This window comes from Salmo salar, chromosome ssa25, assembly GCF_905237065.1.
Source record: "Salmo salar chromosome ssa25, Ssal_v3.1, whole genome shotgun sequence".
In the NCBI taxonomy this organism is placed as follows: Eukaryota; Metazoa; Chordata; class Actinopteri; order Salmoniformes; family Salmonidae; genus Salmo; species Salmo salar.
Window position 1 is genome coordinate 33070560 of NC_059466.1, and position 12359 is coordinate 33082918.

The 12359-nt window shown below is 45.7% G+C and overlaps 1 protein-coding gene across 1 annotated transcript in view; it reads left to right on the forward strand.

Annotated features, from left to right (window-relative positions):
- The window catches only part of LOC106586624 (immunoglobulin superfamily member 3), a 135115-nt gene that overhangs the window by 97699 nt on the left and 25057 nt on the right, over positions 1–12359 (forward strand). Inside the window, exons 5-6 of the mRNA XM_014174111.2 lie at positions 4522–4929; positions 8896–9327. Coding sequence (XP_014029586.1) covers positions 4522–4929; positions 8896–9327 — 840 coding nt within the window. The remainder of the gene's footprint in view (positions 1–4521; positions 4930–8895; positions 9328–12359) is intronic.

Consider the following 12359-nt stretch of genomic DNA (forward strand, 5'->3'; position numbering starts at 1 on the left):
GGTGTGTCCAAACTTTTGACTGGTCCTGTATTTGCTGAACAAAAATATAAACGCAACATGCAATAATTTCAATGATTATACTGAGTTACAGTACATATAAGGAAACAGTCAATTTAAATTAATTCATTAGGTCCTAATCTATGGATTTCACAATACTGGGCAGGGGCGCAGCCATGGGTGAGCCTGGGAAGGGCATAGGCCGTCCCACTTGAGAGCCAGGCCCAGCCAATCAGAATGGGATTTCCCCCACAAAAGGGCTTTATTATAGACATAAATACTCCTCAGTTTTATCAGCTATCAGGTGGATGAATTTTCTTGGCGAAGGAGAAATGCTCACTAACAGGGATATAAAAAAAAAAATTGAAGAAAATTTGAGAGAAATATGCTTTTTGTGCGTATGGAATATTTCTGGGATCTTTTATTTCAGATCATGAAACATGTGACCAACACTTTACATATTGTGTTTATATTTTTGTTCAGTGTATATATACGTTTTATTGTCACACACAGTGGCAAGAAAAGTATGTGAACCCTGTGGAATTACCTGGATTTCTGCATAAATTGGTCATGAAATTTGATTTGATCTTCATCTAAGTCAACAATAGACAAACATAGTGTGCTTCAACTAATAACACACAAATTATTGTATTTTTTTGGTCTATATTGAATACATAATTTAAACATTCACAGTGTAGGTTGGAAAAAGTATGTGAACCCCTAGGCTAATCCAAAATATAATTGGAGTCAGGAGTCAGCTAACCTGGAGTCCAGTCAATGAGACGAGATTGGTGTTGGTTAGAGCTGCCTTGCCCTATAAAAAAAATCACAAAATTTGAGTTTGCTATTCACAAGAGCATTGCCTGATGTGAACCATGCCTCGAAGAAAAAAGATCTCAGAAGACCTAAGATTAAGAATTGTTGACTTGAGTAAAGCTGGAAAGGGTTACAAAAGTATCTCTAACAGCCTTGATGTTCATCAGTCCACGGTAAGACAAATTGTCTATAAATGGAGAAAGTTCAGCACTGTTGCTACTCTCCCTAGGAGTGGCCATCCTGCAAAGATGACAGCAAGAGCACAGTGCAGAATGCTCAATGAGGTTAAGAAGAATCCGAGAGTGTCAGCTAAAGACTTACATAAATCTCTGGAACATGCTAGCATCTCTGTTGACGAGTCTACGATACGTAAAACACTAAACAAGAATGGTGTTCATGGGAGGACACCACAGAAGAAGCCACTGCTGTCCAAAAAAACATTGCTGCACGTCTGAAGTTTGCAAAAGTGCACCTGGATGTTCCATAGCACTACTGGCAAAATATTCTGTGGACAGATGAAACTAAAAAGTTGAGTTGTTTGGAAGGAACACACAATACTATGTGTGGAGAAAAAAAGGCACAGCACACCAACATCAAAACCTCATCCCAACTGTAAAGTATGGTGGAGGGAGCCGAATGTTAGGCTATCTGTCCGCCAATTGAAGCTCAACAGAAGTTGGGTGACGCAACAGGACAACAACCCAAAACACAGAAGTAAATCAACAACAGAATGGCTTTAACAGAAGAAAATATGATTTCTGGAGTGGCCCAGTCAGAGTCCTGACCTCAACCCAATTGAGATGCTGTGGCATGACCTCGAGCAGTTCACACCAGATATCCGAAGAATTTTGCTGAACTGAAACAGTTTTGTAAAAAGGAATGGTCCAAAATTCCTCCTGACCGTTGGGCAGGTCCGATCCGCAACTACAGAAAACGTTTGGTTGAGGTTATTGATGCCAAAAGAGGGTCAACCAGTTATTAAATCCAAGGGTTCACATACTTTTTCCACCCTGCACTGTAAATGTTTACACGGTGTGTTCAATAAAGACATGAAAACGTATAATTGTTTGTGTTATTAGTTTAAGCAGACTGTGTTTGTCTATTGTGACTTAGATGAAGATCCGATCAAATTTAATGACCAATTTATGCAGAAATCCAGGTATTTCCAAAGGGTTCACATACTTTTTCTTGCCACTGTACACTTAAGTGTAGTTGTTTTACAAGGTCAGTCATACTAGTACGGCGCCCCTAGAGCAAACTAGGGTTAAATGCCATGCTCAAGGAGGCATCAACAGGGTATTCAAACGAGCAACCTTTTGGTTACTGGCACAACGCTCTAACCGCTGGGGACCCTGCCGGGTTACAGTGCTGTGAAAGTATTTTCCCCCTTTCTGATTTTCTGTATTATTCTATATTTTTGATACTGAATGTTAGTATTTTTGATACTGAATGTTATCTTCAACCAAAACCTAATATTAGATCAAGTGAGTTTACAAATAACAAATGTATACTTATTTAATTAAGTTATGCAACACCCAGTTCCCCTGTGAGGAAAAAGTAATCCCCAAACCATCACACTACCACCACCATGCTTGACTGTTGGTATGAGGTTCTAACTGTGGAATGCAGTGTTAGGTTTTCGCCAGACATAATGGGACCCTTCTGGTCCAAAAATTTGACTCAAGTTTTCAAAAATCACCTTGATGATCATCAAGACTCTTGGAAGAATGTTCTATGGACAGATGAGTCAATAGTATAACTTTTTGGACGAGATGGGTCCCATTACGCCTGGTGAAAACCAAACACTGCATTTCACAGTAAGAACCTCATAGCAACAGTCAAGCATGGTGGTGGTAGTGTGATGGTTTGGGGATGCTTTGCTGCCACAGGACCTGGACGACTTGGCTTAACAGAAGGAACCATGATTTCTGCTCTGTATCAGAGAATGTCAGGCCATCATCTGTGAGCTGAAGCACAGCTGGGTCATGCAGCAAGACAATGATCCAAAACACAAAATCAAGTCTACATGAAAATGGTTAAAAAGCAACACATTTTTAGTTTTGGAATGGCCTAGTCCAGACCTAATCCCAATTGAGATGTTGTGGCACGACAAATGTAGCTGATTTAAAACAGTTCTGTGTGAAAGTGTACACCAAAATTCCTCCACAGCATCGTGAAAGACTAATCAACAACTACAGGAAGCATTTGGTTGGAGTCATTGCAGCTAAAGTTATTGAGAGTAAGGGGGCAATTACTTTATCCCACAGGAGAATTGGGTGTTACATAACTTTGTTTATTAAATAAATGAAATAAGTATGTCATTTGTTATTTGTAACCTCAGGTTCCCTATATGTAATATTAGGTTTTGGTTGAAGATCTGATAACATTCAGTATAAAAAAGTAGAGAAAATTTGAAAGGGGACAAATACTTTTTCACAGCACTGTACATGCATAGGCTAGTTAGTATACTCCAGAAGCCATACTGGTAGATACAATACTGCCCGTGTCTTCTATGATTTTTTTAAATAAAAAAGCATGAGCTGGCGCACACCTTAAAAACATTGGAAGAGGTCCAGACTAAAGACAAGTAAACTGTAGGCTATAAAAATAGAGTTGCAAGCTCCTATCAGGTATGAAGGTAACACCCAGAGGCAGACCACGTCGAATAAACAATAGTTTAATAATCCAACAGAGGTAGGCAATAGACAGGTCAAGGCAGGCAGGGGTCAGTAAACCAGAGGTGGGGCATCGGTACCGGGCGGCAGACAGTGTCAGGGTAAGGCAGAGGTCAGTAATCCAGAGGGGGGCAAAGGTAGAGGTCCGCAGGCAGGCTCAGGGTCAGGCAGGCGGGCTCGGAGTCAGGACAGGCAAGGGTCAAAACCAGGAGGGTGAGAAGAGAGACTGGAAAAAGCAGGAGCTGAGATGAAAAACGCTGGTTGACCTCAACAAACAAGATGAACTAGCAACAGACAAACAGAGAACACAGGAATAAATACAGAGGGGATAATGGGGAAGATGGGTGACACCTGGAGGGGGTGGAGACAATCACAAAGACAGGAGAAACAGATCAGAGTGTACAAGCTCCCAGTAATTTATTGGGTTAACCACCAGCAAGCTCCCAGTAATTTATTGGGTAAACCACCAGCAAGCTCCCAGTAATTTATTGGGTTAACCACCAGCAAGCTCCCAGTAATTTATTTGGTAAACCACCAGCAAGCTCCCAGTAATTTATTGGGTAAACCACCAGCAAGCTCCCAGTAATTTATTGGGTTAACCACCAGCAAGCTCCAAGTAATTTATTGGGTTAACCACCAGCAAGCTCCCAGTAATTTATTGGGTTAACCACCAGCAAGCTCCCAGTAATTTATTGGGTTAACCACCAGCAAGCTCCCAGTAATTTATTGGGTTAACCACCAGCAAGCTCCCAGTAATTTATTGGGTTAACCACCAGCAAGCTCCAAGTAATTTATTGGGTTAACCACCAGTGTTTCAGCATCACTGTGCCTGTGTCTATGAATTTTTCATGGGTCTATTATTTAATTTTTTTATTCAACATTTTATTTCTGAGGTTTGGATACATTTTGACTGATTTGTTTATTTTTTTCTCTCTCACTTCCTATTCCTCCCTCCCTCCCTCCCTCCCTCCCTCCCTCCCTCCCTCCCTCTGAATTATCTCTCTCTTCCCCCACTCCTCTCTCCCTCCACCAGAGAGTAACATCACAGTGTCTTTGTCCAGTAACTCGTCGGAGGTCCAGGAGGGGGACGTGGTCCAGCTGACCTGCTCCATCCACTCCACCACGGGTTCTCTCTCGGTGGCCTGGCAGTGGAGTGAGAAGCAGGGCTCCACCCCTCCCCAGAACCTGGCCTCCGTAGACCGCGACGGGACCGTCCGACCAGGCCCTGGGTACCGTGAGCGCTCCAGCTACGGGGAGATCCGTGTGGAGAGGGTACAGGAGGACATTTATACCCTGTCCCTCTACAACGCCTTGCCTGGGGACGAAGGGCTGTTCCGGTGCACGGCCACAGAGTGGGTGGAGGCCGGGACAGAGTCCGAGCAGAGTTGGGAGAAGATAGGGGAGAAGTCAGCTACTAAGGCCATCACTGTTAAGACCGTGGGTGAGTGTGTAGCATGGCGTCGTGACTCAGGAAGATACAAACACATATACCCACACACACCATCACTGTCACAACATTATGCAAAGGACCCTCACACAGAGTACAGTATAGAGACACACACACACACACACACACACACACACATCAAGGCGAACATACCCTCATACACACAAGAGCATAGCTTCTTTAGCTTTTCCCTGGAACGAGTACACACACACACGTCAGGCCATCAGAGGGTAGACAATTGGTAAGCGTGTCCAGGGGGATGTCAGGAACACACAGAGAACAGTTTATGCTGTAAGAGATTGTGATGACTAGCTCATTTAGGGTCTGGAAAACAAAGCATGCTTTATTCATGTAGTATGAATATCCCCCCAAGGGGTATGTGCCACTACAACACACACACACACACACACACACACACACACACACACACACACACACACACACACACACACACACACACACACACACCATGCTGACTTCAAATGTAGTTTTACTTTTTTATGATATTATGCTCAATGGACACCACACACACAATCTTGACTTGAGACACACATTCCACTACTTGCGTACACACAGATTAGCCAGAATTATTAGAATGTAAATGCAGTTGTAAATGTGTTTAGCAGTGGGCAGGCTTTTCTCTGTCAGTGCTGAGTTAAGCTGAACATCCCTGGTACAGGCTGACTGAGAGCACTGGAGCGAAGCACTGACTGAGGCACTGGGAAGCCAAGGGCTCAGCACACACACAGCGAAGGGATTAGTCCCTGCAGCAGAACTTTGTGGTGCCGTAGAGGGAGAGACAAGATGTCAGCTTTTTAACTGGTCATTTGTTGTGTTTTAGCAACTGATGAATTATGTAGACTATGTAGATCATGGGGTTTGTTATCGTTCCGACACATTTATTTTCATTTGTGTGTGTGTGTGTCTGTGTGTGTCTGTGTGTGTGTGTGTGCGTGTGCGCTCGTGCCTGTTTGTGTGTACTAGGGATGGGCATTTGAAATTATTTCAGTATTCTAATAATATCATGATATCTGGATAGTCGAAATACATGTGTTTTACAGAAAAACATATATTTTTTAAAACTTCAATGGAGACTTGCTTTCGCAACTCGAGTACTGAGGTATAATAAGAACTGGAAACGGCGTCCAAGATGTCTGACCATTGTTTTTAAGGTTATCTACTCACAGTCGCATATGCCAATTCATGGACCGTCTATATTCGGATTGTTTCCGGTTTATACAGACCAACATCACATGCGCATTTGCGCTCGAGTGAGCAGCGACGAAGTCATCCAAAAACATGGCTGACATTGGATATGAAATGTTAAGTGTGAGTGATGGGAAAAATGGGGGAAAAAACAGCCTCATCGACAATAATTTTAATAATTCAATGGATGTTTTGTCCACAAAAGTGATGACTAAAGTGTCTTATTAGGAATTTTCTAATCTGACTTCTCTATGTGGCCGTCTATGGAAATACTTTTTTCTGGGCCGGGTGTCAGTTAAACTGCAGTACTGAAGCAAAACTGTAGGAGCAGTCGAAACCGTGCTTCTAGACTGGAACCCTGGCCCCTTGCTCGAGAGAGAGTCGGGGTGATGGGTGAGATGTGTGTGGCAGAGAGGGAGATGGGGAGGGAGAAAGTAGCCAAACCAACTCGCTTGTTAGACAGACTTGTTGCTGCCATAGGTTATCTATCATACCATCTTGTAGTGCCCTTCTTGACTGCATTGTTGTAAAGAAGCTACAGTAGATGTGTTTTGTCCTATATTTTTATTTAATTTATTTTTATTTTTAATCCCAGCCCCCGTCCCTGCAGGAGGCCTTTTGGTAGGCCGTCATTGTAAATAAGAATTTGTTCCTAACTGACTTGCCTAGTTAAATAAAGGTTAAGTAAAACATATAGCCAGCTAAGCTAGCCAGCTAGCTATCTAAAGTAGCAAGGCTAATTGACGCTATTCTGCTGCACTCTACGTCTAAAACAACTCCATTCATCTGAAACAACAGCCTACCTGTTGGTTGATCATTGTAGCTTACTCCTTCGCATTTAACTAACTTAATTCCGTAATTTTTATTCCAGAAATCTCCCACTTCACTTGCTAGACATGGAGCCTCTGACTGTGGTGCCGCTTTGATTGACCGACAATAACAACAAGCTCAGTGTGTGAAATGTGTGTAGGCTACCTGTATGTCTTTTTTATGGGCTGCACTCTTCTCAAAAATAAATACTGTCCCAAGTAATCGAATACTAATATCTGTTTGGATCTTCGAATATTCAAATAATCATACCCATCCCTAGCGTGTAAATGTGTCTTCAAGATGTTCCTTCCATTCCCCTTTATCACAATGCGTCTTTTTCCACTGTGGCTGTCTGCCCTGTGGGGATTAGTGATAGTGTGCTCTGAGTGTTGACAGGGAAGTGATTTCATCTGTAGCCTAGTAAACTGCGAGTCGTAGTGGGAGGACCACACATCATGTCACCGTGTGACTCCAAGTTTATATGATGGTTATTATAGCAATATTTGTACATAAGCATTTCCACCGACATTTATTGCATAATTAATTTTACAGACACTAAAAGATCCCACCTTGTCTAGCGTATTTTCTTTTGTCGACATTTGGAATGAAGGATATTACAGAAGGATACCTGATGGTGGAGTGAAGTACCGGGGAACCTCTCCCATCTCTTTCTCTTCTCTCTAAGTGGTGTAGTGTAGGTGTATGTTGACCCTATTATCTGAACCAGGGTGACTGTTGTTATCTTAATGAGGAAAGTTTGGATTGGCTAGAGAAGCAAGCAGATCGAACATCAGCTCTTAGAGAAAATCTCTCCCTGGAGCCTTTCCTGGTGGTGCATTACCAATGGTTTTCAGCTCTGCTCTTACACACGTACACACACACACACACACACACACACACACACACACACACACACACACACACTCCCTTTGCTGGGCAAATGGCTGTCTGTGGCCGCCCCGGGGAGTCATGAGAAATCGATCTATGCTCCGTCATCACAGGCTCTGGAACTATGCCCCTGTGCACCCTGGGTAAGTGTTGTCAGTGTTAATCTCAGCAGGTGAATCCTTCCCCCACCCACCCACCCACCTACCTGTACCCACCGTGAGAGAGGGGGGGGACCTGTGTGTTAGCATTAACCCTATAAATGCAGTACATCTTCTACAAACACACATTTATACAACCTCTCCATAATGTTGTGTTTCAGAGGACAGTGAATGGATTCTAACGGCTAACTTGTTGATCAAAGGCAAGTTACTCAACTCTTCCTGAATACAACTCAGTCTTGCAATCCCTACTCCTTCACTCTCCCTTTGTCTGTGTATTAAAGTAGAGGGTTGCTCCATCACAGTCTGTCACCACCATCGCCTCTGTTATGCTGCCTGGCCTGCCACACTGCTTACCTCTCCAATCCTTTCACATCTACATCAAGTGGGTGGCAGGTAGCCTAGCGGTTAAGCGCATTGGGCCAGTAACTGAAAGGTTGCTTGTTCAGAACCGACTAGGTGAATTATGTGCCCTTGAGTAAGGCACTTAACCCAATTGCTGTTTTAAGTCTGCTAAATGACTAACATGTATTTTTTTTATATATATAAATAGTAAAGTGCCTAGGGAATAGGAGTTAAGGAATAGAAGTTAGGGAATAGGATAGGGACTCCCGAGTGGCACAGTGGTCTAAGACCCTGCATATCAGTGCAAGAGGCAGTACCTGGTTCGAATCCAGGCTGCATCACATCCGGCTGTGATTGGGAGTCCCATAGGGCGGCGCACAATTGGCCCAGCATCGTCTGGGTTTTGACGGGATAAGCAGTCTTTGTAAATAAGAATTTGTTCTTAACTGACTTGCCTAGGTAAATAAAGGTTAAATAAAAAAATAGGAGCTAGGGGTCGGTTTGGAATTTACCCTTACTCCCAACAGTAATGCATTTCTTCCTGTTTTCCCAGAATCCTCCTTTGTGGTGTCGGCGTCGTCGCGGACGCCCAGCGTGACCTTTGGCGACTCGTTTGACCTCCAGTGCCTGGTGAAGCCCCGCCATAACCCTCGTGTGCCTGCCTCTGTCACCTGGCGCTTCATGCCCGCCAGCTCGGGCTCTTCTGGGGAGGTTGGCACAGCAGGCGAGTTCCGAGACCTGGTGACGTTTACCCGCGAGGGCACGCTGCAGTGGGGCGAGCAGCTGCTGGGCCTGGGCACCCGCACCACCGTGGACCGTTCCCATGCCAACACCAACTTCAGGTTGTCTGTGACGCGCGCTGGGCGCAAGGAGGCGGGGACGTATCAGTGCTCTGCCCTCCTGTGGAGGAGGAACTACGACAACACCTGGAGCAAAGTGGCCAACAGGACATCCAACCTGCTGGGGATCAGCGTGTTACAGCCAGGTGGGACACACACACACACACACACCTGGAGCCATGTGGCCAACCAAACACACTTCTAACCTTCTGGGCATCAATTAACACAGAAAACAGGGAGAAACATGCAGAATGACTGCGGTAGGCCTGAGGTCAGGTAATGTTTAGAGGTGAACATATGCTGCAACAGGGGGTTTTCCTCGCTGCCTCCCTGCCCTGCTGTGTTCTGGCTGAGCCGTGTCCTGTATGAGCAGTGTTTGTTCTGCCCATTAGGTCTGTGGTGCCTAGGATCTATGGGCATTAGAAACTCTCTCTCTGCTCTAATTGCTCTCACTCTCTGGTTTACAGACTGTGTGTGTGTAGCGTAGCACTGGGCTAGGGCGGAACCTCCTAATGGAGCAGAGTGGAGTAACGATGGATCGTTAATATCCCCCACTAGTGAGAGTGATTAGAGAGACAACGAAAATGGGTGGGGACTGAGAGAGAACAAAAGAGATGGAAGACAGAGAGCTATGTTCTTGAACTCTTTCCCTCATCAACAATTCACTAACTATACCCCCAGTGGCCTCACACACTGTTGCAATAATAGGCCTTTACACACACACACACTGAACAACACACTGATAATGTTGAGGCAGAGTTTGTGTGTTGAGGAAGTTAATGTCAGTGCTTGTGTTGGCTTCCCAGGCTGTTTATGTATTCTCTCTGAGGACACTGAAGTCATTCAGACTTGCACTCTGACCTTGCTGTCACTCTGAGCTGAGGAGTGTTTGTGTTTGTGCACTGCCTCATTATAGTGTGTGCATGCCCTGGGATGCTCTCTGTTTTCACACACACACACACACACATACCCTTTCACAGTGGAGCACAGAGTACTGTGGTATAGCAGTGTAGGTAGACCTGGGGTGTTTATTTCATGCTGCCTGTGAAGCCAGTAGTGGGTTCCATCACTTTACTATCACTGAGACTGGCTGTGTGGGGTTCTACCACTACTATCACTGAGACTGGCTGTGTGGGGTTCTACCACTACTATCACTGAGACTGGCTGTGTGGGGTTCCATCACTTTACTATCACTGAGACTGGCTGTGTGGGGTTCTACCACTACTATCACTGAGACTGGCTGTGTGGGGTTCCATCACTTTACTATCACTGAGACTGGCTGTGTGGGGTTCTACCACTACTATCACTGAGACTGGCTGTGTGGGGTTCCATCACTTTACTATCACTGAGACTGGCTGTGTGGGGTTCTACCACTACTATCACTGAGACTGGCTGTGTGGGGTTCTACCACTACTATCACTGAGACTGGCTGTGTGGGGTTCTACCACTACTATCACTGAGACTGGCTGTGTGGGGTTCTACCACTACTATCACTGAGACTGGCTGTGTGGGGTTCTACCACTACTATCACTGAGACTGGCTGTGTGGGGTTCTACCACTACTATCACTGAGACTGGCTGTGTGGGGTTCTACCACTACTATCACTGAGACTGGCTGTGTGGGGTTCTACCACTACTATCACTGAGACTGGCTGTGTGGGGTTCTACCACTACTATCACTGAGACTGGCTGTGTGGGGTTCTACCACTACTATCACTGAGACTGGCTGTGTGGGGTTCTACCACTACTATCACTGAGACTGGCTGTGTGGGGTTCTACCACTACTATCACTGAGACTGGCTGTGTGGGGTTCTACCACTACTATCACTGAGACTGGCTGTGTGGGGTTCCATCACTACTATCACTGAGACTGGCTGTGTGGGGTAACACCACTACTATCACTGAGAGTGGCTGTGTGGGGTTCCACCACTACTATTACTGAGACTGGCTGTGTGGGGTTCTACCACTACTATCACTGAGACTGGCTGTGTGGGGTTCTACCACTACTATCACTGAGACTGGCTGTGTGGGGTTCCATCACTACTATCACTGAGACTGGCTGTGTGGGGTTCCACCGCTACTATCACTGAGACTGGCTGTGTGGGGTTCCACCGCTACTATCACTGAGAGTGGCTGTGTGGGGTTCTACCACTACTATTTCTGAGACTGGCTGTGTGGGGTTCTACCACTACTATCACTGAGACTGGCTGTGTGGGGTTCTACCACTACTATCACTGAGACTGGCTGTGTGGGGTTCTACCACTACTATCACTGAGACTGGCTGTGTGGGGTTCCATCACCTTACTATCACTGAGACTGGCTGTGTGGGGTTCTACCACTACTGTCACTGAGACTGGCTGTGTGGGGTTCTACCACTACTATCACTGAGACTGGCTGTGTGGGGTTCTACCACTACTATCACTGAGACTGGCTGTGTGGGGTTCCACCACTACTATCACTGAGACTGGCTGTGTGGGGTTCCACCACTACTATCACTGAGACTGGCTGTGTGGGGTTCCACCACTACTATCACTGAGACTGGCTGTGTGGGGTTCCACCACTACTATCACTGAGACTGGCTGTGTGGGGTTCCACCACTACTATCACTGAGACTGGCTGTGTGGGGTTCTACCACTACTATCACTGAGACTGGCTGTGTGGGGTTCTACCACTACTATCACTGAGACTGGCTGTGTGGGGTTCTACCACTACTATCACTGAGACTGGCTGTGTGGGGTTCTACCACTACTATCACTGAGACTGGCTGTGTGGGGTTCTACCACTACTATCACTGAAACTGGCTGTGTGGGGTTCTACCACTACTATCACTGAGACTGGCTGTGTGGGGTTCTACCACTACTATCACTGAGACTGGCTGTGTGGGGTTCTACCACTACTATCACTGAGACTGGCTGTGTGGGGTTCTACCACTACTATCACTGAGACTGGCTGTGTGGGGTTCTACCACTACTATCACTGAGACTGGCTGTGTGGGGTTCTACCACTACTATCACTGAGACTGGCTGTGTGGGGTTCTACCACTACTATCACTGAGACTGGCTGTGTGGGGTTCTACCACTACTATCACTGAGACTGGCTGTGTGGGGTTCTACCACTACTATCACTGAGACTGGCTGTGTGGGGTTCTACCACTACTATCACTGAGACTGGCTGTGTGG